Below are 24803 nucleotides of genomic sequence, written 5' to 3'. Positions count from 1 at the left end.
TCATAATAACATACGTATCTTGCTCTTATGGGCTATAGCGGAGACGCGGCTGAGATGCATGAGCCTTACGCACAATTGCTTTCACCGGCTGCACGTTCCTTGTCCCTGGAAACTAGATCGCTCCAAACGACACTCGCAGGTACCTCTTCCCGACAAATCTTCTCTTTCAATGGTTGGGGCCATTGACCGGTGAGACACTTACATAGAGTAGTGTCATGCAGCGGCTTCAGATTTGTGTCGCCCAGGTAGTTCCAGGCTCTTGTTGATGCGCCAAAACATTGCTGCATGACCCCGGTCTCAGCTTTCATGGTCTCATAGTCACGAGCGTTGTATGCTGTACCTTGTTCTCCTGTTTTGACCTTTGTAACACAAAAATAATTCTTGATCGGAAAGAAGCTGACCTGTAACGACGTGGTAGTGCCGCGTGGCAAACGAGCATAACAGACTACATGTATTATTTCCACCCCATTTTATTATATAAACATGTCTCATACCCTCATGTTTCCATTCCCTATTCTGCACGCCGTATATGCAGGCAAGCAGATCTATTCATTTTAGAAATTATTTTGACCACAATCTGTCCTCCATCAATATGTCTACCAGCTACACCATCTCTGTAGAGAACGAACGCGGCCAGAACACCAACTATGCTGTTTTCATGGACCCTCCGGAATTCACTGGAGGCCAGCAACCTTGGATGAATGTGTGGTACACCTCATTCGTTCCTTATCATGGAAACTTTGAAATCCGTACCGGAGCGGACTTTTATGCGTGTAAGAAACTTCTGAACTACTTTAGATATGTCCATCAATGCTAATGAGCGACTTGACAGGGGTTGGCACCGTGCCTACGGCACCAGCACTAGGGGTCGTAGTCACCAGTGGCATGAGCCTGTTGGCTCGTCTTGGTACAACTGGGGTCCCCGGAAGTGAGGAACAACTGTCCTAACCATATAGAACAAGATCAACAGGCTAACGACTTTTCCAAATAGGCACTTTTGACAAAAAGATTATTCAAAGCTTCCCCACGATTACCGAGATCGAGCCAAGTGCCATTCCTGGTGCCTATGAGATTAAGACTGGTACCGACTTTGAGGTTCCGAACAATACCTATCTTATTGGTCTTGCGAAAGTCAACAACCGCGGACAAGTTGCCCCAGTTGGTTCGGTATGCTGACTAGCCATTCCAGAATCGTGGACTACCTGCTGACTTGGACTTACAGATTGCCCCACGCAACAATATGAATGTCCAAATTACCCCAAAGATGAAGTTCTTCGTCTCCGAAAGCCAACAAGTTCCAGGCGAGATTGTTGACTATGGTTCTGTTGTTAGAGACGGCGCTACAATTGATTTTAGCAGCGGTGAAGGCCAGGGCAAATTTTATGCCCGCGTGGTCCAGGGCACTGACGGCGGGTTTACCGTTACTTATTATGACGACTTCGATTAAGCATCGGGTGGAACTAAGAACCTGTGCCTAAATATAGTCAGATAGATGCAATCATTATAATTGGTGTGTCTAGTACATTAAACCAATGTGTATCAACCTCCTAGATTTAGAGTCTCATCGATATCTTCTCCACGCATTTGCCGCCACCAATTTGAGGCATCTTGCATCTCGCTATCCTCTTTAAGTAAAAACCACCATTTCCTCGTGAACCATGGTTTTGCCTCCCAGCTTCTCATATCCCAAGGTACTCCGTTACCTCGGACGCCAACGCCGTTGTCAGCGTTCCCCCAGCAGGTCAAACCACCCGATATCATGTCATTAAATAATTCCTCCTGATCCAGCATACAAGGATCGTTGGTAGCAAAAGTGACCGCACGCTCCCTAAAATGAGGAAAGATGATCAAATCGAGGTATGAAGCATGTGGTTGAGATAGTTGAGTCAAGCTTGGTCGAAGGTGCGGCTTCACAGTTTGCTCGAAATAGTGCGCTGCGGTTTGTACAGAGGTGGCGTTGCTGAATATGTAAAAGGGAGAGGGTCTGTCGTTAAGATAGTCTTCAGAGGTAACGCCGATTGAAGCTGCGATTGCTAGAGTGGCTGCTAAGAATGTCATATCACGTAAACGGATATGATTAATCAGTAGGAACGGCGTTGGTGGGATTATTGATTGCTGTTCTCTCGCCCAATGGTTTCCATCTACCCCCGTCTGATCTAGACACTTTGACGCGGTCAGAATATGGCTGTTCGACGGTATGGAAGATGAATAATCTTGTATCTCCGACACGGAGATGTAGTTGTTTGGAGTGTTAGGTTCCAGCTCTCTAGACACTATCGTGTCATTATAGTCCCACTGACTGTTACCGGTCCTGTCATTTGGCCTTCCTGTACTTGGTAAAACAAAGGGTTCAGCTTGGAGGGAAGTATTTTCCACATGCTGCCAAACATCATTCTGTGCCTCAAGACGTCGGAAGGATGGGGATAAGAGATGGTTAAATTTAGTAGTGACTTTTGGTTGATCTAACTCTTGGGGCGGTATCAAGGTGGCTGTTGCATTAGGCTGGTTGTCAAGTAGCGCGGCCACATCGGATGACTCGTCATCAATTTTGGACTCTGTTCTTGCTGATTCTTCTTCACTGAGTTGTCGTTGCTTCAGTCCTAGTAGTATTCATGAGCACATGAGCTGATATTCTCGAGGGAGGAGAACCGCATACTGTATCTCGCCTGGGATGCTCGATTCTGCGCTCGTCTCGCAGGAGTAAGTAGACGCCGCTTTCTTGCCACACGTGGGCGTTTTGGTGTGGTTGACTGGAAGACAAGCTCTAACCCGGATGACTTTCCAGAATAGCCAGCTTCATTTATCTTGGTCATTGGTAGTAGGTGAGTTTATAAATTATATCCACGGGATTGTAGATTGTAATGTAAGTTGGCAGAGTTGATAGCTAGGGCAGAGTTTGCGACGCCTCCCATCGGCCGTTCGGTGTCTCCGCGAATGTTTACTGTTCATGTCTGGTGTAAGAATGTACGGAACTAAAGTGGTTCACACAGAGTGGGATTTGTTGGTAATACATTAGGAAGACGTGTAATACTGTAGACTAGTTACATAATTCTAGGTTCAAGGCGCTCCCAGCCTTATTAGTTGTGGATGGGCTTGTTTTCAGTGGCCCATCTTTTTAGTGGAATTTCTGGCACTCTACTCTTGGAACCAATTGTCAACTTTTGCTGTCACTATGACTTCTTTTTTTTTTTTTTTTTAACCCTCAACTATTTCGTTCAGCTGATTGGCATGCGCAGGAAGCGAAAGATGAGTGCGACTTTTGCATATTATATCTCAGACTGGGAGAGCAATTTTTCTGACTTTCCGACCTGAAGCTTGCCGAGTGGTATTGAGTAAATGAATCGCGTATTTTAGTAGATTCTTTGCTTCTGTCCCTTCTTAGGAAATAAGCCATTTGGCTTACTCCCATTCTGCTGCACTAGAGGCCTAGAGTAGTCTAGAATAGGCAGTAAGCCACGATGATAGCACTGACACTAAGTAATTGAGGCTGTTTGCATATCACCGTGAGAGAGAGAAGGGGGAGGTTGCTTCTGGTTACCCACCAGCGTCCAGAATCCGGACCTTATTCATTAATGGTATAGCGTAGGTAGTAATGCAGTTCTTTGGGGAGGAGGGAGAGACGAATTTGATTAATTTTTGTAGGCTTGACTGTTGTTTCTAGAGATTCAAGAGATAGGATATTCATTACTTGCTTTCAGCAACTTCCTCGATCCCTGAACGCCGCCATCTTGTCAATGCCAAAGAAAAATCGATGATTTTAAGAGGATTCATACGTAGTACGTACTTTCTGTTTGAATGCTTTCAAAACACATTGAAACATGGTTTAGTGGTATACACAATGATTAGTTCAAGGCATTCAGTGCCTGAATACTATGTATCTGAATGTGATTTTTATGTACATAAACATTGACAGTTCACAGAAAAGTACAGAGATATTACTCTCGAACCAAAAATGATATGTATGCAGGCTAGGTGTTCAACTACGCAAGTCCCCCTTCATAAGGGGTATCTGAGAGAGGGTCCGACCAAGCCTCTGCCTTTCCATTTATATATTTCACCTTCAATTTGCCGAGCTCCTCCATTTTACTGCCGTCGGATTTGCCATCGATTGTCCCGGCATTAACAAATACGTCAGTAATTTCCTCTCCACCATTTGGAAACGAAGCCATGAGAAAACCGCGGACCCCGCAGTGTGGGCAAAAATAGTGATGCATCGATTTGGTATGGAAGGTGTAATCAGTAAGGCCTGATACTCCCGCCTTTGGTGAGATAATTTTGAATGAAGACTTTGGCTCAGGTGACAAGAGTGCATAGCCTGCTTTACGGCAAATAGAGCAGTTGCATTTCTGAAGATGTGATGACTGTTTCGAAAGAGAAAAGGATGCCGAATACTTTAAGTAGCCGCAATGGCAGGAACCATCATAAAGTTCGGTCTGGGAGATAGGTGCTGGTGAATCAGGAATACCGTTGGGAGAGTCGGTAGACATGTTCCTGTTTCCAAGGGTGGTAAAAGCAAAGCTGAATCGGTTTCTGGAGATTTGAAGTAGTCGGCTACTCTGCAAAGAGAAATAACAAGTCAGAACACCGATCAAAAATCCAACGACATAATATCTAGTTACATTTTGGGAAAAGAGTCTTCGAGAAACACGGCTGCAAGAAGCCATTGAAAAGGTAAGAAACCCAAGTGTGAAGAAGGGTACACGAGGCACTCTTTCATATAATTTGAAAGAATGTGAAGCCGGAAAGACAGCTATTGAAGGATGATATACTTGTGTAGGTAAGAGCAGAAAGGATATTCCCTTTTATAGTGAACAGGAAGAAATCAATGTGGAGTAGGGCAGAATAGAAAGGAACTTTCAATGATGAAAAGATGAAAAGGACTTTTGTTACTTGGTGGAGTCTGATTCAGATGTAGAGTGGGTAGCAATGGCTTATCCATATTTCAATGAGAAGCTGATATAGCGGGGAACATACGAAGCAAACCATAACCTCATTGAAAATGGGTTCTACCTCTAGTCACTGTTCTGGTCCGATGACGAAGGATGGCTTACTCCTCTATTTAGCAACTAATGAATATCTATCTACGCATTTACCCAGTAGCCACATCTGATACTGACCCTAGTGCGATTTGTATTAGGTTAAAAAGGTTCCAAAGAGAGTATCACTGCACATTCTATTCACATTATTATTGAGATTTGCTGATTATCTGACGCGTCATGCCTGTTGGCTTGTTTTATTGTCAGCCTATCGAATTGCTGGATTACTAAATAATCCATTCTTTATCTATTACCAAGAACGAATGTTAACTCTCGAGAGCTTAGGTTCCAATATGTCGCCACTCTTGATCGCAGCGTCCTGTTTGCTCGGTGACGCCATTTTGCCTTAGCCGCTGTCTGTGTATCATTTTGGTAAAATATCAGCTCCCTATCTGTAGAAATCATTTATAGAGGGGATAAATTCTCCCTGTGGAATCTCTTGCACCAAGAACACATCCAGATTACTCTTCAACTAATAAGAGAACAAAAAGAAGTGAGTCCATAGTCGCTCGATAAGTGCTATTGAATGCTAACTGATTTTTACAGTAAAAGTTTCAACTGTACGACAATCCATACAACCGTCCTAAATCGGCAGCAAAGACAGCAATGGCGAACAAACAGGCTCATGAGATCATTGTCGTCTATTTCAAGGATGGCATCGATTATAAGGAGCAGCTTGAGACTATGAAGCAGATCGGAATCAACTCCTCTAAAACGGAAGGATTTGTTTCTCGAGAGATCTTTTATGCTGAGCCCGATAATCGTTGGGTTGACTATTTCATTTGGCGCGATATGGCAGCAGCAGACGAGTCAATCGAAAACTCCAAAAAGATACCCGGCGCTGCCGAACTGTTCGCCAAGATTGATCAAGAAAAGAGCGTCTGGTCGCGTTATTACAAGGTGTCCGACAAATAAGGTGCTTATATCTTTTGTTGTCTGTGCATCAATAGTGTAAGGCTGGGCATACTTCCTTCAACGGCGGGTGGTCAACTGACCCTGCTGGCTATGCACAAGCATATATGAGGGAGATTGTGGTGAAGAGAGGACAGATAGAGATGATAAATAGAGCGAATAAATGAGTTGGACATACGTCTTTGTAACTTGCGGCCAATAACGCCGAGGTCGGGCATGACCTTTGCTGAGCTGTTTTAGTCTTCAGATGCAACTTTATTTGGTTCAGAGCTAGCGAGTACTCCAAAAGAATATATACAGTAGCTAGGTATAATTATAGACAAAATGTCAATTGGCCCAAGGCAATTGTTCAAGTAGCCGCAGCTGCGGTTCATGCTTGACAAATTCCGGCGTTGACGCAGTCTCTATATGCTGTGTACAGATAAACGGCGAATGCCTGGCCCTCAGGTGATCCAGCAGTATACTTAGCTCTATCATGCCAGTTATATGGGTTAACAGCCGGCGAGAAGAGGCCACCGCTGTTCTGCTTCTGTGCTAGAGACTTTCTATTTGAGTCGGCCCAGGTGATGTAGGACTGCGGAAACATATTAGGGTCATTAACGGCCATTCGATATGCCACAGCACTCAAGACTGCGGTTCCGGAAATTTCGCCAAACCAACTGGAATCGTTAAGGTAATTGCGCAATAAACCGCCGTCTAAGCTCGATTGGATCGCGCCGTCCAGAATCTCTTTGATCCACCCCTTGAGTTGACTGGCTTGTGAAGTCATCGAGGCTGAACCACTCCACTTCTGGAGTGTGTGCAGCACTCGCACCATGCCATAACCGGCCCAACCGTTGCTTGTTGACCAAAGGCCCGTGTCTTGGGATTGGGGACCGATGATGTGTTGCCAGCTGAGACTACTGCCCTTCAGAACAGCGCGTTGCAGGCCGCACTGTTGGACCGTAAGAGACATCAATGAAGTGTCGTTATGCTGAACGGCAAGATAAGCCACTGGAAATAGACGAATCATATTAGTTGTGCCTTCTATATGTTCAAATAACAAGATGAAACGACGTACAGAATGGGAAAGACATGGCCATATTGTCAGCCCACAGCTCGGCAACATCCGGTCGATGGGAAATCGCACCGTTACTCCATCGCGGGGCAACATTGAGAAGAAAGTCAGACTCGCGGTTGGCCGCGCCGATGTAGACACTGTCCGACTGGCCAAGAAGAATCGCTGAAACACCCAGCGATGCCGGATCGCCGACCGCAGTATCATTGACAAGTGTCTGCGAATTGCGGTTTATGAACTGCTTTGCATATGCAAGGGCGGTGGTGCTAGGGTCGGCCTGGGGAACTTTGCCATTGGGGAAAGGATTGGATCCAAAGACAGATAGCTCAGGGTTATACAGCTCTAAAAGAGCTTCAGCGGCTGTGCCCCATTCCCAGGAATGAGAGGATTTGTCGACCATCACCTGGGACGCTGCGTAGGCATCAAAGCCGGCATCGACATCATTGACGGCATTGGCAGCCTTGGGAAGGGCAAAGATTAAGAGTGAAAGTAGACCCGAATTGAAGGACGGCATCTTGACTCTGGTGATGCTTTGTGTTCTTGCGTGCGAAATTTTCTGAACGGGCGAAACAATTGTATTATAATATTTTCAGGTGCCATGTCAGATTAGAAATTGAGGTTGATTTTCAGGAGATTTGTCTAAAAGTGGAAGGTATCATTCATGGAGGCCATCAGTTCACTGTCAGACTGCATGTAAGCGTCTTCGCATGGATTTTTGGGGCGGCAAGATTCGTTTGACCAACTACAGAGAGTTGCTGATTGAAGCTTTGTACCGGTGGCTGTAAAATGGGAAGCTCGCGAATTGTACCTGATCCGTAATACTCAAGGTGAATGGATGCACTTGTCCTTTTCCCGAGGGCTATGAGACCGTTGTTAAGCGACATGGCGTTTCCTTGCATATAAGCCAGTCTAACAGCCACAAGGTAAGGTAGGTAGTTATAGTTACATGTATGCTTCATTCCTTCTGCGTCACCTCCTCTGCGAGTCTCCGTCCAGCTCCGTCTAGATGCTTGAAAGCCCCATTAAAAAGAGGAAAGTTCTCCATAGTCAGGCATTGTGTGTAACAATATACAGAGGGAGTCTTGTTCTAGTACAGTGGATACATGGTGGGCTATCTCGTATAGCTTCTTTCCCTTGCCGTTAACCACCTCCATTGATGCTCACCGGTATGCGTTGCCTTCGAATTAGCGTTACACCGCTTGGTGTCATGGAACAGACTATGTAGCTGTTAAAACGACGCTGAGGTTTGGTTGAGGCTGGCCAATGCCACAATACGAGTACGCAGTCAGGACAATGGCTGAGTAAGTTTGTTGATGAAGCAAATCTATGCAGCATTTGTCGCCAATCGATATATACTTCGTGGTCTATCTACTGTACCATTTCACATTATTCATTTCTTGCCGTATTGGTTCAAAGGCCCAGTGCGAGTTCTCGTGATAAGGCGTGATGTATGTTCAATGTTATGCGCTGACGGTGAAAAGACAAGGGATGTTACCCGCAATATCCGTGTATGGAGCACACTTCTAGTGCCATTCAGGTGCTTTACTCTTGTCACTGTCTGATCGACTCGATCTACCCCTAGCTTATTTACGGATGTTTATGGCACACGCATTTCGTCTTATTTCACATACTCTCCTTCGTATGTAACTCAATTCTATATAAATCTTCTCCTCAGTTTGTCTAGCACATACGACCATAGGTAGCGGAAAACTCGGGGTCCCGTCAAGCTCTTTTCTTGAGTTTGATGCTTTCTAATTTTTGCATTCCAAGAGTCCAAATTTGGTCTTATAGTTCCGTTTTTGGTGATTGGGCAACCGCCGCGCTAAGACGCTCGCCACCGTTTAGTCCTCCACCCACAACTAAAGCGGAGCCAACACTGCCACCGTTTTAATACACCTCTAAAATTTGGGTGTCGATGTTGGGCCATCTATTTTCTGATTGCTCTACATCTTGTTATTTGCGGGATGGCAAGGCGGACGGAGGGACCTCGGCCGGGCATCTGGTGTAGCCCCAGTGACCTATTTCAGACGGTAGCTATGACGTCTCACAGTACATAGCGGGTCACGAGGAATGGAAGCCCTGTGGGATTGGTGGTGGTGGTGGTGGTGAAATCCATATTTTGTGGCTTGGGACGCTACTATATCAAAGTGACTTCTGTTATAAAGTCAAGGTTTAAATACCATACACGCATTTCGCAGAAGTTATAGCAGGCAATAAGATGCAGACTGTTAAATTTATAGAGCCGCTAGAAGCAACCCGACTACGATACCATATGGGCTTCATAAAATGCGGTGATAAACGTTGGATTTTATTCAGGGCGTTCATCTCTTCAGCCTTGAGGATCTTTTATATCAAATCTTGGGAACAACGGCTGCGATAGCCAGCAAACGGATGGCATGCCAAGCCCACGCTTGATACGTAGGCAATGGCAATTTCCGAGCTTGTCAGGACTGGAACATTCGAAGTTTTTCTTTATAACTGTCGGCCACAATTGCCACACTTGTAGAACCATAGGCCATCTCGCTTTGGACATTTCATCTGGTAACAACAATGTCCGTTTGCTATAGCCGTTGATCATACAGCCGTCTATCCGTATATATATCTCCAAGTGTCAGACTAAGTACTTCATCCCTAAAAAGTCGTACATTGAGATAGAACGGTTCTTACCACAACAGTAGACTTACGCTGTTCTAATAAATCCAATACATAGAAATTATAGCTTTCTAGCTAGTAATTATAGTATAATGTAGAATGAGTTACTTATAGTGATCCAGATTATCAAAATACACAGCTTACATGGCACATGCTTGTTAAGCTTAAATTCGATGTATGTTTGAAGACTGTCGAATGGCTTATATAAATTTTAAAAAGTCCCAGTCCGATTTCGTGGCTTTCCAAATTTCTCCGTCCATACAGCCATGCACATAACAACCACCAACGCATTCCCAGACGTTCTCGCCCACAAGTCTAGCAGCTAAAGGAATACGACTGCCCTGAAACACGACCAAGGAATCACCAGAACGAGCATAGGGCGGAGCCCAACCAATTTTACCATTCTTTGACACGAAAAATCGGCGATTACTGTAAATTTGGTCGAAGATGCTCTTGAACGGATGCGCCAAAGGCCGCAAAGCCATAGAATGCAATGAGGATGACCACGGATCTTGCTTTGATGGTATCGTGGAGATCAGCTTGAGCATCAAATACCAGTATCCAAACGATATGCCTATACCGTTGTCGGGCTCTATCTCATTATCTGAGGCAAATTGTTTCCTGTTGTAGAGTAGAGTGCGCCAAAATGCATCAAACGTTTGTCCAGACATTACGCTGCAGTTGCGGAGCTCTGGTTCAGCAAGCAGTCGTGCTTTATCAATGAAGGAGATGACTCTTCTTGAAAGCTGGTACGCGCCGTCGAATTGTTGGTAAAGGGATTCGGTAGAGTATCTATCAAGTTCTCTCTGGTGAGACTTCTCATTCTTTATCAAATCGGTCAGGGGCATTATATCTTTGATTTTGTCAAATATAATGGATCTAACATGTGCTTCTTTGACCTAATCTCAGTTTAGAAATACTCTATTTCAATACATAAAAATACCAGTCTATACATCTTTCAGATGATGGGAGGCATACCTTGTGATAAAGGCACGGGAATCTGGGAGATACCGACTGCTTTAATGATCCATCGGGTTCTTCGATGGTAAGTCGCAATTCGGCGTTCGGAAACCCAATCTGCTGTTTCCGAATTACCTTTGTGGAATAATAACGACTGAGAGGAACTCCCCTAATCTGATCCGAAAAGAAGTCGGGAACCCAAGAGGGTATTTGACTATGTTGAATACGGAGATGTATGGAAGGGTAATCGGCCAATACGTCGAAATATATAGAAGCGGGGAAGTCCTGGCCACCCATAAAAGTAATTAAACCAACTTGAGATGCTACCTGCTCTAGTGTTCTAGAGTAATCTACAAAGTTGGTTGGAAGGTGAGCTGAAATGCCAGCAATTGCAAAAAACCGATCGCGGGGATCTGTTGCCTGCATACCCATCGAATTGAGCAAATTAGTCCAAATGGGAGGTTTCTGGCATATCTGTTTCATGCGGACGTTGTAGAAAAAATGGACGATACTCGAGGCATAAAAATTACCGAAGCCATGTATGGTGGCGAAGCACGTTTGGATATCCCGCTTTGAACCAACATGATAAGCCATCCAAATGAGAGCGTGAGTATCGATGGTCCTGCTACCTCTCCATATCAAGGGATTGGACGACAAAACAAGTTCCTGTATAACCCATACGCGACTGAACCAGGGATAATTGAGAATATGAAAGAGGGCCTTCCACGAAGGATTAATGTCCGAGCCGTTACGAAGAGTAGGAACACCTCGGGCTCTACAATCGAAATCAGCATTACTGTAAGTGTCGTCCATTGGCCATGGATCATCACTATGACATTTGGCATGAATAAATTGAGCCAGATGGATGCCTTGTTCATCATCATACAGCCCGGCACCAAGCCAAATAATTGTGTGAGCTGCGGCGCTGTATATACTGCTCATAAGTTGAACTTGTTCATTCTTCTCAGCCTCATCAGCCTGATTAATGCAGATCGCATCTGCCCAGAGTCCACGAGAGACACCTCGACTACGAGCTTCGATCAGTGCCTCGTATAGATTTTGACCGATATCGATATTTTTGTCGTTGCATCTTATTCGAAATTTCTGAGAACATTTCCCCCACACATAAGACAGCGCATCGAAATCAGTTGCGTCAAGAGGCTCTTCTACAAGATTCACTTGTAAGAGGGAAGAGCGATCACCTGAGTAAGGTGGTTGAATGAAGAGTAGACGAATTCGCCTGCCTCTGAGGGAAGAAGTATACTGAAATGCGTCGTCATCAGATATCATAGCCATGACTGACCAAGTGAAATTCATCGACTCTTGAGTGCGATAATTCTGAACATTATTATGCTAAGAAATACGGTTTAACAACGAGCGGCAGTAATCAAGCAAAATGCGCCTTGCTGCCTAAAATATCGCCCGCCAAGCCACCATATCTCTATGTTCGGAGTGGTGATAAAGTGAAATATCTGTACGATGGTTGGTTAGGTAGCCAGGCAACAGCTTAGGCAACAGCTTAGGCAGGCTTCGGCAGATAAACAGCTGCATCCATTATTCATACTGTAACAAGAAGATGCATGGTGGCTAATTCTAGATATCTCCATAGGATAGATTTGAGTTGTTCCAGGTACATACGACCATAGGTAGCGGAAAACTCGGGGTCCCGTCTGCTCCCCCATAGATAAGCCGCTAACCGGCAGATTAGTAGTCAGGTGGGTGACCACTGGCGAACACCGGCTGTTGTATGTTTTTTTCTTTTTGCTTTTGTTATATTTTTCAGGTGGTGAATTGTGACTCTGGTTAATGTGATCTGTTTGTGATTCTGGGCTGATAATTAGCGTGGGCAACTTTATTGCCATAGGCTAAATCCTTAGCCGACATTTCCTTTTTAATCATAACCTAGGTACTTTCTATATCCGCTGGTTTGCAAACAATTTGCAAGTCAAGCGTCATCGCAGAATGTTTGCCATTTGCATACCTAGACAACAAAAGAATTGCAGTACAGAATTATTAATGTGATCAACCGCTTTTAAAATGCGTTATCGAGATTTTCTATGTCTCTTTAGTATCCCCTTGTCACATACTGTTTTGTTCATAGGGATGGGCTAGCTACAACACACTCTCAACGTGAGAGAATACACCGACTTACGCTGTGTAAGATATTGCACGATCACACTATCGGAGCCTTAGCATCGAGCCAAAATACACGTAGATTGGCGAAACAATCTTACTTTCAAAAATAATACAAGGAACGACACATACTGATGATGTATGTCTGACTTCTCAGAGGCGGGTTCGTACCATACTAAGCCCTGATTAAATAAAGCCTGAAGCTCCATTGACAATTACTTTGACTCTAGGTACCTATCGAAATAAACAAGGCTGCTTTCAGAACTCGGAACTTGAGTCCGTATCCTCGCTGTGATAGTCCAAGTCTATGTCACTAGAAGCCTCATTCCCCGGAGCTATTGCGTCAAGCTCGCCGTCCACTACAGCTTCCATCTCCTCTCGCAATCTTGAACCATCTGCCAAATTCAAGTCTGTTTCCAAGTCACCAGGATCTACTACAGAGTCTCTGCGCTGCGCCAATACTGTCTGTTTATAGAGAGGCCCTATCTCTTCAAAAGAATGACCTGTATCGTGGATGTCATCACGACGGCCGAAACACTTGAAGCAAAAGGAAATTTGACCAGCGCATTGTTGACATTCCCAGCGAATCCCCCGTATTTCCTACTAGTCATTAGCATACTTGACTTTGCAGGCGTATCAACATTAACACTTGCCGTCAAACAACTCTCACAAAAAATCTCCTTCAGATCCCCCGGCAAACTTCTGTGGAGGGAATCGTTCCATTCCTCGGTACCACCACCTGAGTTGGTTCTTGTACTTTCCTTGGGCGCGAGATGCTCATACCACCGAGAACTCCTATCAGAGAAACGAGCCATCTTTAACGCCGACCACGTATCCTCTGGCTTGGAGTCTTCAACTCGCCTTCTACCTCGGACCCATACGTCAGCACCCCTTTCACGCAACTGGGCCGCACTGTAAACGGAACCCGTCCGACTTGCCCATATCAACGGGGTCCAATTGTCATCGTCTGTTGCGTTGACGTCGATGTCTTCGAATCGGCCTAGCAAATATTCAAGGTTGTCCTCAAAGCATACTGAAGCCGCAAAATGAATTGGCAGGCGCCCAAGCTTATCTCGCACATTGATATCCGCACCTGCTCGAACAAGGGCAGAGAGACCGTCTTTACATAAACACGCTGCTGCAACGTGCACTGCACGACGCCCCTGATCGTCGGCCACATCGAGCCTCGCCTTACGCCGGATGAGCAATTTGAGCGCCTTGAATCCGGCACTTTCGGGTCCACGTGCCCTATGAGCGGCTCGGATGATAGGGTACTTGAATTGTCCACCTGGTTGGTCAAGCGGAACCTTGACTTTATCAACGAGATAACGCACCATCTGGATGCGTGCCGCCTCGTCATCTATATGGAGTGCCGTGTAGAGAAGTGACCTGCCATTTTCCGGCTCTGTAGCCTCGGGATCAGCACCCTCCTGTATAAGCAGTTTGACAAGGTTCAAGGAACCTTGTATACAAGCTGAATGCAAGATACTGCTCGCACGAGAGGCTCCGCACTCGATGAGGTACTTAGCCGCTGCTTCGTTACCCCTATGGACGGCGACGGCCAAGGGAGTATATCCATCCCGATTCTTACTGTCCACTGGCACCCCGGCTTTGACCAGAAGCTGTAGCACAGATATGAGCGTCTTCTTTTCAATCTTATGCAATAGTGTATTTCCTTGTTTATCCAACTTTTGCGCTGCCGATCTTTTATAAGGTCCAGATAGGAACATTCGGAGACATCGTTCAGCTTTTTCGAGATCCCCCACCCGCATGAGTATATCGATAGCCTCGATATCATCTTTACCACGGAAGTAAGGATCCGCACCGGCCTTCAACAAGAGCTCCACACACTCGGGCTCATAATTCTGACAAGCGATTAACAAAGCCGTGAGACCAAGCTCATCTTCAATAATGTATTCTGGGCCCACGCTTTCCGAAAAGATATCAGCGACCCCGTATACGAGGTCCAGGCTAGGCTTAGGATCCGATTCCAGCAAGACTTTCATCGTCTTTGGGTAGCCCCAACGTGCAGCCATATGGAGAACACTTCCATAAATACACTGATGATCACGATCAAGGTCTTTTTGGAGTAGCTCGGGAATCACCTCTGGAGTCTTGTAGGCGCTGTTGAGAATACCCCACCCTAAATCTGTCCTCCAATTCAGATTGGCATCTTTCTTCAACAACAACATTGCAACCTCTACGTTGTTTGCTTCGATGGCACGAAATAAAGGTGATTCTGTCCATCCGTCTTTCGTCATCTCATTGATGTCGGCCCCGTTCTTAAGGAGCAAGCTCACTATTTCAATGCTGCAGTTTTTAGACGCCAATGTCAAGGGTGTTTCAAAAGCATCGACAGAAGCACCATGTTCTATCAGCAGCGAAACAAGGTGGATATTGTCCGATTCAATAGCCTCAAGAAGGAGCTGCTTAGTGCTAGGAGTATTGTTTGGCGGAATTGGACCATTCTCAAGCAGCATGCACGTAATATGTGTGTGACTGCTCGAACTAATACCGAGAGGCACATCTTCTGGGGCTGTGCTGGTTTGAGCATTTTGACGGGCAATGCTTTCATCCAGCAGCAAACGAGTGCATTCTAGATTGCCATCACTTACTGCGTCAAGCAAGGGCAGTCGTATGTAGATGTCTATCGCATCATCCTCCAGGTCGTTCTCAAACTCCGCATTGGCCGCCAAAAGGCACTTCAGCGCCTTATATTTACCATGAGCAGTGGCTTTGTAGACTGGTCCGACGCCTCTTGTATTTTTGTAGTGAACGTTCGCACCTCCTCGAAGAAGTGTATCGACCATGTGCGGCTCTCCTACCTGTGAGGCAACCATTAGTGCGTTGTCGCCGTCATCAGCGCATATTGAGAGGTCGATCTTGGCATCAGAATCTACCAGAAACTCCACAGTGGAAGTTTGATTCCACCACGCTGCCGCTAATACTGGGGGTGAACTCCACAAAGGACCAGGTTCGTTCATGTTATGGCCGGCTTGTATGAGAGCTGCGAGAATATTGTCTAATCCAGCTGCAGCCGCTTGATACGAGATATGTTCTGGCCACTGGAAAGTACTGAGATTTGGTATATGCTCAAGGAGAATGTCTGCCACGCCATCTCTCCCGTAAGCTGCAGCCCAAAATAAGGAATTTTTGAGCTCGCTTTCATCCACAGGAAGCTGTTCAAGCAATCGCTGAACGATAGTTTTATATCCCACCCTCGATGCCTCTGTGACAGCATACCAACAGTCCTCGAAGAACCCATGTTCGTTCTTGTTGCATTCCAAATACTCATCAATTAGATCTTCAAAGCCTAGCCGAGCGAATATTGGTAGCGACGAGACGTAGCTTCTGTTGATCCGGGTGAGTGGATTGGAGAAGAAAAAGAAAGGCACCTCCCAGGCGGCTCGAGCTGCGCGAACGGAAAACAGGTGATGTACTAAATTTTTGGGCTTGAATTTGCCACTGGAATTATAATGCTGGGGCCAAAACCGCACCGCATATTCAGCCATGCTGTCTCGCTGGTGAGCAATGGCGGTTGCATCAAGCAAGGAGGTCCATGGACCACCATCGAGGATTCCAGGGTAGAGCATTAACTTCTCCTGTGTGCCTTTGAGTTGAAAATATCGTAAACAAGCCGTGGCAATCTCGCCATTTATTCTGCCTCTCTCTTCATCGTCTTTTTGTGTCGTTCCGTCAATGCAAACATTGTAGAATGACGTGTGGCTGAACTTGATATCGCGGTTCAAGATGACGATGATTCCACCAAATACTTGTTCAATACGGAGAACGAGATCTTCAGGATGAACATCATCAATAGATGGTTCTTCTTCAACTGTTATTTCTTTAGATAGTTGCTGATGGACGGTAAGCGCCTCGCTTAATGACTCTGGCGTCCATGGTTCCGCTGCGTATTTGATCCAGTTATATATATCTTTCATTATTGACTGATCTTCATTTCTTAACGAGGAAACAAAGACTCTCACTGTATTTTCCACAGTGACAGGCGAAAGTTGCCTTACAAGATGGACAATCTCAGATTTTGAAGTTCCACGACGGTAATTGCTAAGCCATCTTAGGATAATGAACCCAAGATATGGCATATCGCTGCACTGTTCAAGTAGCGCCTCTAGCTGCAACTGGACGATTTCATAAACGGGACGCCTTGATATAAGATCAAATAGACCAGACCGAAGTTCATCAGTCGGCGTGTTATTGATGGTTGGCTGGTTGAGTGCTGGGCATCTATGCATATTGATGCGCCTGTCTTCGGATAACGATTCGGTCGCTAAACCATCTTTCCCAGAGGTAGATAGGATGAAGCTAACGCTCTGCTCGGTATAACTTTGAAAGAGCAAGATGCGTTGCAAAAACCACTTGCGCTCCTCTTCAGGGCATTGATCAAAGCAACCAATGAAGAACGTGAGCTTAAAGGTCGCGGGGGCAAAAAGAGGAACAATGAAAAAATGCCAGATGGTCTCCAACGACCAGTATTTGGTGTCTCTTACGGGGGTTTCCAAGTCCTCTAACCAAGGGTTATACGGCCAGAAGCGCCAGGACATAACGTTGATAAAATATAATAGCATGGACGAAATGTTGTTGTATCTAGAATCCCACTGATCGAACTCAAAGTAAATGACACTTTTAATAGGTGTCCGAGTCCCATTACTAGTGATGACTCGAGAGTCATCATAAGTAGCGTAAAGACGTCGAGAGATATCACGAATATCAATATGAGGGCTCCCATCTGCATGCAAATGGATTATCTCAGGGCGTCTGTATGTCTTGTTGAGCTCTGCAAACAACTTTTGTTCGACGATCCAGCACACTGTTGCATCTTTAGGCATCATTGGATCATATGACACATCGAATTGCCGTGTCGGAGGAGCAAGTGATAGGAGGCATGCTTGTAGCGTAAGAATCCGATGATGGAGTTTGATGGCTGATGCATTGAGCATATGCTGTCAGAAAGGCAAATGTAATTTTGTCACAAATATTCTGAATAATTCAAAAGAAGAACTTACGGCAACCTCCTATGTTGAACATACTGAGGATTCGTGTAACCCAGCTTTCGTCTGGTCCGTCTCCCCTGACCATGTCTAAATGATGCACTTTATCTAGAACAAATCTGCCCGCTGATTCAATGGGGTATCCAATACCGTATCCAAAGTCGGCGAATGGAGTAATCGGCGTAGGTATGTCCAAAACCTCTTGATTATTCTTCATGCTGCTTGTATGGGCCGCTTTGTTCTTAAATGATCGTTGGTTCTTTACGTCGTGGGTATTATGAGTGAAGATGTTGAAAATCGTAACCCGATAGAATAATTTGGTGCTTAGAAATGTCTGGTTAGCTCTTTCTACCTGATTAGCAAGCATCTTGACCTTTTTAAGTAACTGAGTCCTGATAGCAGGGCCTTGAAGCAGAATAAGTGCAAGGAGTTGGTCCTCAAGGTCCCCAAAGGAATGGAACTGATGAGGAGAGCCGAGAAACACCTATTCAAGATGGTCAATATCATACTCTATTCATAAGGGGAAAAATACTACTGAAAAAAAGACTCTGGACTCCTAAACTCACAATGGTTGTGGTCAACATTGCTATTCTTCCAAACTTATCAGGACGGGCCAACGCCATGGAAAGAGCCTGGAATTCTTAGTGAACAGTAGCTTGGGTAGAAGGCCGGTTTATCAATACTTCTTTCACGATTGTACCGCCAAGATCGTGGCAGACCCAGATTATGGGGCGATCCCTTTCAGTCTATCAATTTTCTTGTCAGAGCCACTAACATGAGTAATTTTGTAATGTCGTAAACCTACATCTTCGAGCTCCCTACGAACGTTCGCGTATGCCGTCACAAGCCGTTCGGCATGCAGTCGCAGGCCATCAGTTTCGTATAAATCTGAATTTTCATGAATCTCATATGAATAATCAATTTGCCTAGCCGACAGATCATGGAATAGTTTGTTTTTTATCCACCATGAGCCTTCTCTGTCTATCCAGGCAGTTGTATAATCATCGCGTATGCCATGAACCGTGATAACGCTATTGTTCCACAGTGAGTCCTTAATCCTTCAACTTATATGTAAAATTTACACATACTCATAATCATCATAATTGGAACCAGACCAGCCGAGGTTTCGGATAATGCTCAGTCCAAGCTTCCGTTGCTCCAACTCGGATTGTGGCTCCGTCGGTGGGTTGAAGATCTGATCTGTTGTTGTCTCTACACTTATAGCATCCATGGCGTCGGCTTGATCTTCATTTCTCAGCCTTTCAGAGTCGGCTTCCAACTCTTGAGACACTTCTTGTATGGAAGGTGCCAAGTTTGGTTCCATAATTAAACCTGGATCTTCGCCTGAACTAGGCGCCTCTTCTGTCATTGCTTCGATCAATGAACGATTTCAGGATGCTGCATGAGGCCCTCTTCTGCTTGTATAGAGCGAGTTTTCAGAGAGATTTGGAGCCTGCGGGGTTGCTGCATTTCCCCCCTCACACGCATCCTTGTATGTATTTATTTGGCGTAACCAGTCTTAATTGATGGAACTGCCCACGGAGTACAGATAGCAATCGTAATAATCGCGCATGGGGTGATGACAGAAGCCTTATTCACCATTTCAGAATGTAACCCGTTTTAGGTAACAGTGTTGCTGGGATCTCGTCCAGTATTAATATCACTATTCTACTGCTGTTAACTAACATTAAGCATGAGTAAATCTAAAGTAGATACAGTATATGCCCTATTGTAGCGTATTTTCCCCATTCGTAATGACAGGCCTAAAGGTCACATCGCCAAGCTCGTTAAGATCTATACTTCCCAGCGTTTCATCGCCATAAGTCACTTTCTTGTTTGGGCGCGTCCCCTTGTCATGAAAATCTGGCTGAAAACAAATTGGGTCATCTTTAGGGATTTTCTTAAAGAAGCTCTCGGCAGCCGTCCTTGTATCCGTCTTGCATGATAATCCTAGTCGACAAGTAAATTTCTTTTCCTCCAGTCTCGAGACAAGAACAGCCACTTTCAGAGAAGCCGGGATACCTGCAGGCTGTGATTTGTTTTCTGAGAGGATCCATTTTGCGATGCGATTTGGTGGCCTGTTGTTGACGACGCGTTTCCCGCCGCTCAGTGTGATGGCGTCTGAGGTTTGCCTACTGATTACTTTCTCCCACTTTCCGCTTAGACTAACGCTAGCCAGCTGGCTAATGCCGATGCTAGCATCGCCTCCAATAGTGAGGCTCTCTTGTTGTGTTGTTGGCATCAAGCTGTATGTACCGTCGAATGAGATCCGCTCAACTTCAACATCATTATCATCGCCCGAATCTGCTTCAAACAAAAGCTCAATAGAAGCCTCCGAAATGCGGCGCTTATTGCTCGACTGAAAGAACCACTGTAGAACGACCAGGGTTGCGTATCGCTCGCTGTCTGCTGACATTGCCCCGTGGATCACCTTTTCAAGTCTACAGGTAATATCGATGGCACCTGTTCGCTGAAGAACCTCAGCGCGATGATACTGGTTTGGAGCGACATTGAAGATGTGGAAACCGCTTCCTTCTTCTCCCCCAGCCTCATACATGCCCAACTCCATGGTTTCAATGGCATCTTCATTATCAGGCGTACAGTTTTGTTCCATTTCAAGCATGTTGAGCAAGGTAGGAGATCATATAATAGGACTAACGGTAGTGGCAAGAGAAAGTTAAAGATTAAAGCCTCAGCCGACTCTCAAACTATTTGATGTAAGAATGTGAAAGGGATGCCTTAAATGTAGATTCGGTTTGAGGCTCTGTCCCGAACCCCGCCCGTTTGCCTGTTTCGGGTTTGAAGATACAGGGCCCTCCAGCCGGAGAACAATATTCTTTAAACACCTGTGGAACGCGGCCCGCTATAACAAATTGCGTGAATATTCCAGCAGCTCAATGGGTCACACGCCTTATTCATGTCTCCATGTACACCGTACACTGTGTGCTTCGTCAACTTTGGATTACGATAGGAGTGAAGGGGTTGTTGCTACGTGCCCAGTAATTGGTCGCCTAACAACTTTCCCCCTCATTCTAATACTAGAGACTCTCTCACTTTCATCACATATTTATCTTGGATGCGTTCTTTTTTTTTCAACTCGATATACATACGGTTTTAATTTGTTCGTTCCAACATCTTAATAAATTCTACAGCACCTGATATGGCGGATTCGGATTCTGACTCTGACGACTCAGTCAACTATGACAATGAAAATGAACAAGGTGTGGGCAGTTATGTCTACAGCAAAGATGTCAAAAGTTTCGAGGAACAATACAAGGCAGCAGTCAAGGCAATAAAAACAACAAACGACAGAGAAATCGACGTTGATGAGTTTCTTTCTGCACACGGCGCCATTGCTGGCCAGTCCGCTGGCCATGGCTCAGAAAATCTATTGCACGCTATAGTAGATATGATCAAACGCGACGACATGAAATCAGAACATGTGAGATGTCTTGTTCAGCGACTAGTCGAGTATTATCCGAAGCTTCTGCTACATCAAAACAACGACGGATACAACCCATTACATATGGCAATTAGAGACTCCGCGTATGAACTTGCCGAGTATATGATCTCTGCCTGCATCAGCAGCAAGAATACAGATGCAACTAGACCGTCTGCTAGGCAAAACCTTGAAATAACGCTCCTACAGACCGCGCAGGGCGGAAGAACAACTCTTCATGCTGCTTTCTCAGGCAACTTGAACCTCAGCACGGCTAGAATGTTGATAGAGAATGCTAGCGACGACGCTTTGGAAGCTCAAGACGATAAAAATAATACGCCGATGCACTACGCGGCATCGTTCAAGCAATGCACTGACGCTGGCGCTGAAATCATAGCTCTGCTTATTGCCCGAGACTTGGAGGCTCTTCGCCGAAAAAATTCATCCGAGGCAACCTTTCTCGACTTAGCAAACGCCGAGGGACGCTCCGTTTATGAGGAACTTCAATTTTCAAGACAAAACGAAATTAGGCGACAACGAGCGAGGAAGAAGCAGCGCGCTCCGAATCAAATACCTGATCAATCAGTCAGTACTGCTCGCCCCGCAAGTAACAAATATCCCAAAGCAGACAGCAAAGCGCAAATCAGCGTGCAAGTCAGCGCAAGAGAAGCTGCACCCTCGTTGGAATATAGTAGTAAAGAGGCAAAATTAGACGACCGCGAAAGGGAGAGACAGCAAAAAAAGAAAGAGGAGGCTGAGAGGTTAAAAGCAGAGGCAGAAGCGCTCGCACGAAAGAGCCGTATTGACTTCGTAAAAGGCCAAGGAACTACTGGCCGTGACGCCAGTAGGAACTCTCAGTCTCAGACGAACGATATAGAGAGTCAAATTCTTACAGTGCCATCCACTTTGGATGATGGGAGGAAGACGATGAAGTCAGTCGAGTCGTTAGCTAATATGTCTATCAAAAGAAAAGACACGGGTCGATTGGATGGCAAGCTAGAACAAGGTGGTCTTGCCGCTGAAGCTCCTCCTGTTGCCAGTAAACCCAATATTCAAGGCGACTTCAATGTTAAGCGAAAGGTCTCCAAGGAGATTCTGCTAAAATTGAAGTTACATTACATGAGAACTAGAACCTCCGAGATGGTCCTTAGTTTCCTTTATGGAGCGAATATGAACGGTGAGTTTCAATGGATGAAAATTGATACATATGTAAGATGGCTAACTAGAATGAATCTAGATGTCCAAATCAGCTTTGATTACGATCGTTTGCCAGCCAAGGTTGTGTGGAACGAGTTTGAGAAGCAGTTTGGCAGAGACAACAAATCTGGGTTCAAATTTGATAGAGTTTTACAATACGTAACTTTTCCCCAAGTTGAAGTCACCGTCAAGGGTCGTCTTATGGACCGGCAGATGGGAGCAGACAAAGGTCAACAGGAGCATCTTGGCCGTAAAGACATGGTGCACTTCTTTAACTGGCTTTATGAGAAGGGGGTTCGTCACATCATTAGAGTAACCGTCAATGACTCTGGCGACCCAGGAGAAAAGATTCATACAGACCAGTCAATTCAACAATGCCTTGAGCGCTTTGTTGTGGAATCACTTGACTGGCAAAAGACAGACTTGGACCCAGAGACAATCCTCAGAGTTAGCGCGAGGAGCTTAGAGAAGGCTGCACCGACAAGTGAGGATCCAAAGAATGTGGAGCTTCTCCCTGATAGGCAATTGAGAGAGCTACGACTCAGATGGAGTGGGAATAATGCTGTACTTCGGGCATGGAGCGAGCCAGAAGGCTTGGCAATGCTGCCTCGATTGGAAAGAGTCCATCTTCTGACTCCGCCGGCTGGCAAAGTATGAAACCCATTATAGAGGTGGCCCCAGACTCCAAACGAGAGGTAACTAGCTAATGTAAGGGACTAGATGTTTGATGATCCTCAGTGGATTAAACTAAAGGTCGAAGAGTTTCGACTGAGACTCAACAAGAACTTTAGAAGAGCTCGAGATGAAGATCCAAAAGTGGGACAAGAGGATTCTTTTCAGGCAACCAACGAAATAGAAGTATTACTTGAAGCCATAGATATGGATGGTAGCTCCAAGCTCACGGCTCGAGGTGTTTCGAATTTCACAACATCCACTTCTGTTCAGGGCCTCAACTCACATCGATGGTTGAACTCTACATCCAGATTTGCCGGCGAAATGAGGTCCTTCTGGAATAATACAGTAGAACAATGGAATAACATTCATAACAAGCTACCACGACCCGAGGATGACTTTGAAAGCGACGTTGTTGTTGCTTTGATCGACGACGGCGTCGATAGGTTGGATAATACCCTATCTGGCCAAATTCTAGAAGGGAAAAGTTTCGATTATCATGATGGTCAGGTACGGCCGCCATTTTCCTCGGCGAGAGGCCATGGGACGGTCATGGCCAGTATGATCCTGCGTGTATGCCCTATGGCCAAGATTTATCCTATACGACTCAAGACGTATGATGTTAGTGGAGGCAAAAGTCAAATTGACCGAAAATACGCAGCGAAGGTAAATATCTCTTATTGACTCTATAAATAGTAGCCAAGAGCCACTACAATACTAATTTACCGAGCTCCTCTTTTCTAGGCAATCGAAGCAGCGCTCGCAAAAAATGCGACTATTATTTCTATGTCATGGACGCTGCCGAAATCATCGGCAGAGAATGAAACTAAAGATGAGCGTAAGTTGCTCTCATAAATGGATGCCGTATCTAAAATATATAGTTACTAACTGTTATTTTCCACCCAGTTCACGAGATTCTAGAGGTGGCAGTCAAACGAAAAGTCATCATGTTCTGCTCGTCGCCCGATGCAGGGAAGTTCACCGAACTCGACTATCCAAGCGGCCCATGGCGTAGCCGTTTCTTTCGTATCGGCGCCGCTCGTGCTGATGGCACCGTTTTTGAATGGACACCCGAGGACGGAATTTCCTTTGTCCTCCCCGGCGTCGACGTCGTCAAAGAGCAGGCGGGGAGGACCTCGTCAGAGACGCAGTCATTTGGCGTGACAAGTCGTGTGGCCGACTTCAAGTACGAGACTGGTTCGAGTGTGGCTACGGCTCTGGCCGCCGGTTTGGCCGCCATGATTATTTACTGCGTCAAGGCCAGCATCATGGCCCTCAGGATTGCCAATCAGAACATGGATTCTGTGATAGGCATTGCGATTACGAATGGCGATTTGAAGAGGATTTCTGAGCACGATGCCATGAAACAGGCCTTTTCCACCCTAGGCAACGTAACGGCTAGCAGATTTATTCAGGTCTGGGAGAAGCTAGATGCCATCAGCGATAAACTGGAGGTTGCACAGTCCAAGGTACTCATGGATGATGAAAAAAGGGAACTCACACAGTCGTTTGTAAACTTTGCATCGATGCTACTCAACGGTAAGCAATCAGATGTGAATATGGGAGAATATAATGGGCTCGGCATGTAGTCGAATGTACAGAAACTCTTTTAAGTCACGGCGGGGGGCGTTGTCAAGCTCATCTATGATAGTCATACTATCCAGCTCAGAAGCAGACCATATCATCTACAGGTCTTCTTCTCTCAGCGTGATTGGTATTGACTCGATGACAAGACA

General features: G+C 45.5%; 8 protein-coding genes across 8 annotated transcripts; 3 read left to right on the top strand and 5 right to left on the bottom strand.

Moving 5' to 3' along the window:
- Positions 1-592: 592 nt before the first annotated feature.
- T069G_04863 (uncharacterized protein) lies at positions 593-1447 on the top strand (the record flags this gene model as incomplete). Its single annotated transcript, XM_056172073.1, has 4 exons — positions 593-773; positions 833-928; positions 992-1167; positions 1223-1447. 4 exons carry the CDS (start codon positions 593-595, stop codon positions 1445-1447), a joined length of 678 nt encoding a protein of 225 aa, XP_056028931.1.
- Positions 1448-1539: 92 nt separating this feature from the next.
- T069G_04862 (uncharacterized protein) lies at positions 1540-2813 on the bottom strand (the record flags this gene model as incomplete). The annotated part of the gene is made up of 2 exons (XM_056172072.1): positions 1540-2600; positions 2657-2813. 2 exons carry the CDS (start codon positions 2811-2813, stop codon positions 1540-1542), a joined length of 1218 nt encoding a protein of 405 aa, XP_056028930.1.
- Positions 2814-5642: 2829 nt separating this feature from the next.
- Positions 5643-5951, top strand: T069G_04861 (uncharacterized protein; the record flags this gene model as incomplete). Its single annotated transcript, XM_056172071.1, has 1 exon — positions 5643-5951. The coding sequence occupies one exon, from the start codon at positions 5643-5645 to the stop codon at positions 5949-5951; it is 309 nt and encodes a 102-aa protein (XP_056028929.1).
- A 367-nt stretch (positions 5952-6318) lies between these two features.
- Positions 6319-7519, bottom strand: T069G_04860 (glycosyl hydrolase family 88 domain-containing protein; the record flags this gene model as incomplete). Its single annotated transcript, XM_056172070.1, has 2 exons — positions 6319-6941; positions 7009-7519. The coding sequence occupies 2 exons, from the start codon at positions 7517-7519 to the stop codon at positions 6319-6321; spliced, it is 1134 nt and encodes a 377-aa protein (XP_056028928.1).
- Positions 7520-9857: 2338 nt separating this feature from the next.
- T069G_04859 (heterokaryon incompatibility protein (HET) domain-containing protein) lies at positions 9858-11913 on the bottom strand (the record flags this gene model as incomplete). Its single annotated transcript, XM_056172069.1, has 4 exons — positions 9858-10556; positions 10636-11037; positions 11107-11446; positions 11504-11913. The coding sequence occupies 4 exons, from the start codon at positions 11911-11913 to the stop codon at positions 9858-9860; spliced, it is 1851 nt and encodes a 616-aa protein (XP_056028927.1).
- Positions 11914-13008: 1095 nt separating this feature from the next.
- T069G_04858 (ankyrin repeats (3 copies) domain-containing protein) lies at positions 13009-19128 on the bottom strand (the record flags this gene model as incomplete). The annotated part of the gene is made up of 7 exons (XM_056172068.1): positions 13009-13350; positions 13404-17692; positions 17775-18243; positions 18326-18391; positions 18443-18505; positions 18565-18790; positions 18848-19128. 7 exons carry the CDS (start codon positions 19126-19128, stop codon positions 13009-13011), a joined length of 5736 nt encoding a protein of 1911 aa, XP_056028926.1.
- A 357-nt stretch (positions 19129-19485) lies between these two features.
- Positions 19486-20382, bottom strand: T069G_04857 (uncharacterized protein; the record flags this gene model as incomplete). The annotated part of the gene is made up of 1 exon (XM_056172067.1): positions 19486-20382. The coding sequence occupies one exon, from the start codon at positions 20380-20382 to the stop codon at positions 19486-19488; it is 897 nt and encodes a 298-aa protein (XP_056028925.1).
- A 537-nt stretch (positions 20383-20919) lies between these two features.
- Positions 20920-24656, top strand: T069G_04856 (subtilase family domain-containing protein; the record flags this gene model as incomplete). The annotated part of the gene is made up of 8 exons (XM_056172066.1): positions 20920-21305; positions 21348-21787; positions 21827-22375; positions 22436-22842; positions 22894-23046; positions 23116-23733; positions 23812-23905; positions 23974-24656. The coding sequence occupies 8 exons, from the start codon at positions 20920-20922 to the stop codon at positions 24654-24656; spliced, it is 3330 nt and encodes a 1109-aa protein (XP_056028924.1).
- Positions 24657-24803: the final 147 nt, after the last annotated feature.

The sequence above is a fragment of the Trichoderma breve genome, chromosome 3 (assembly GCF_028502605.1).
Source record: "Trichoderma breve strain T069 chromosome 3, whole genome shotgun sequence".
NCBI classification, from domain to species: domain Eukaryota; kingdom Fungi; phylum Ascomycota; class Sordariomycetes; order Hypocreales; family Hypocreaceae; genus Trichoderma; species Trichoderma breve.
Note: the sequence above shows the minus strand (reverse complement) of the source record. Positions and strands in the feature narration are given on the sequence as shown.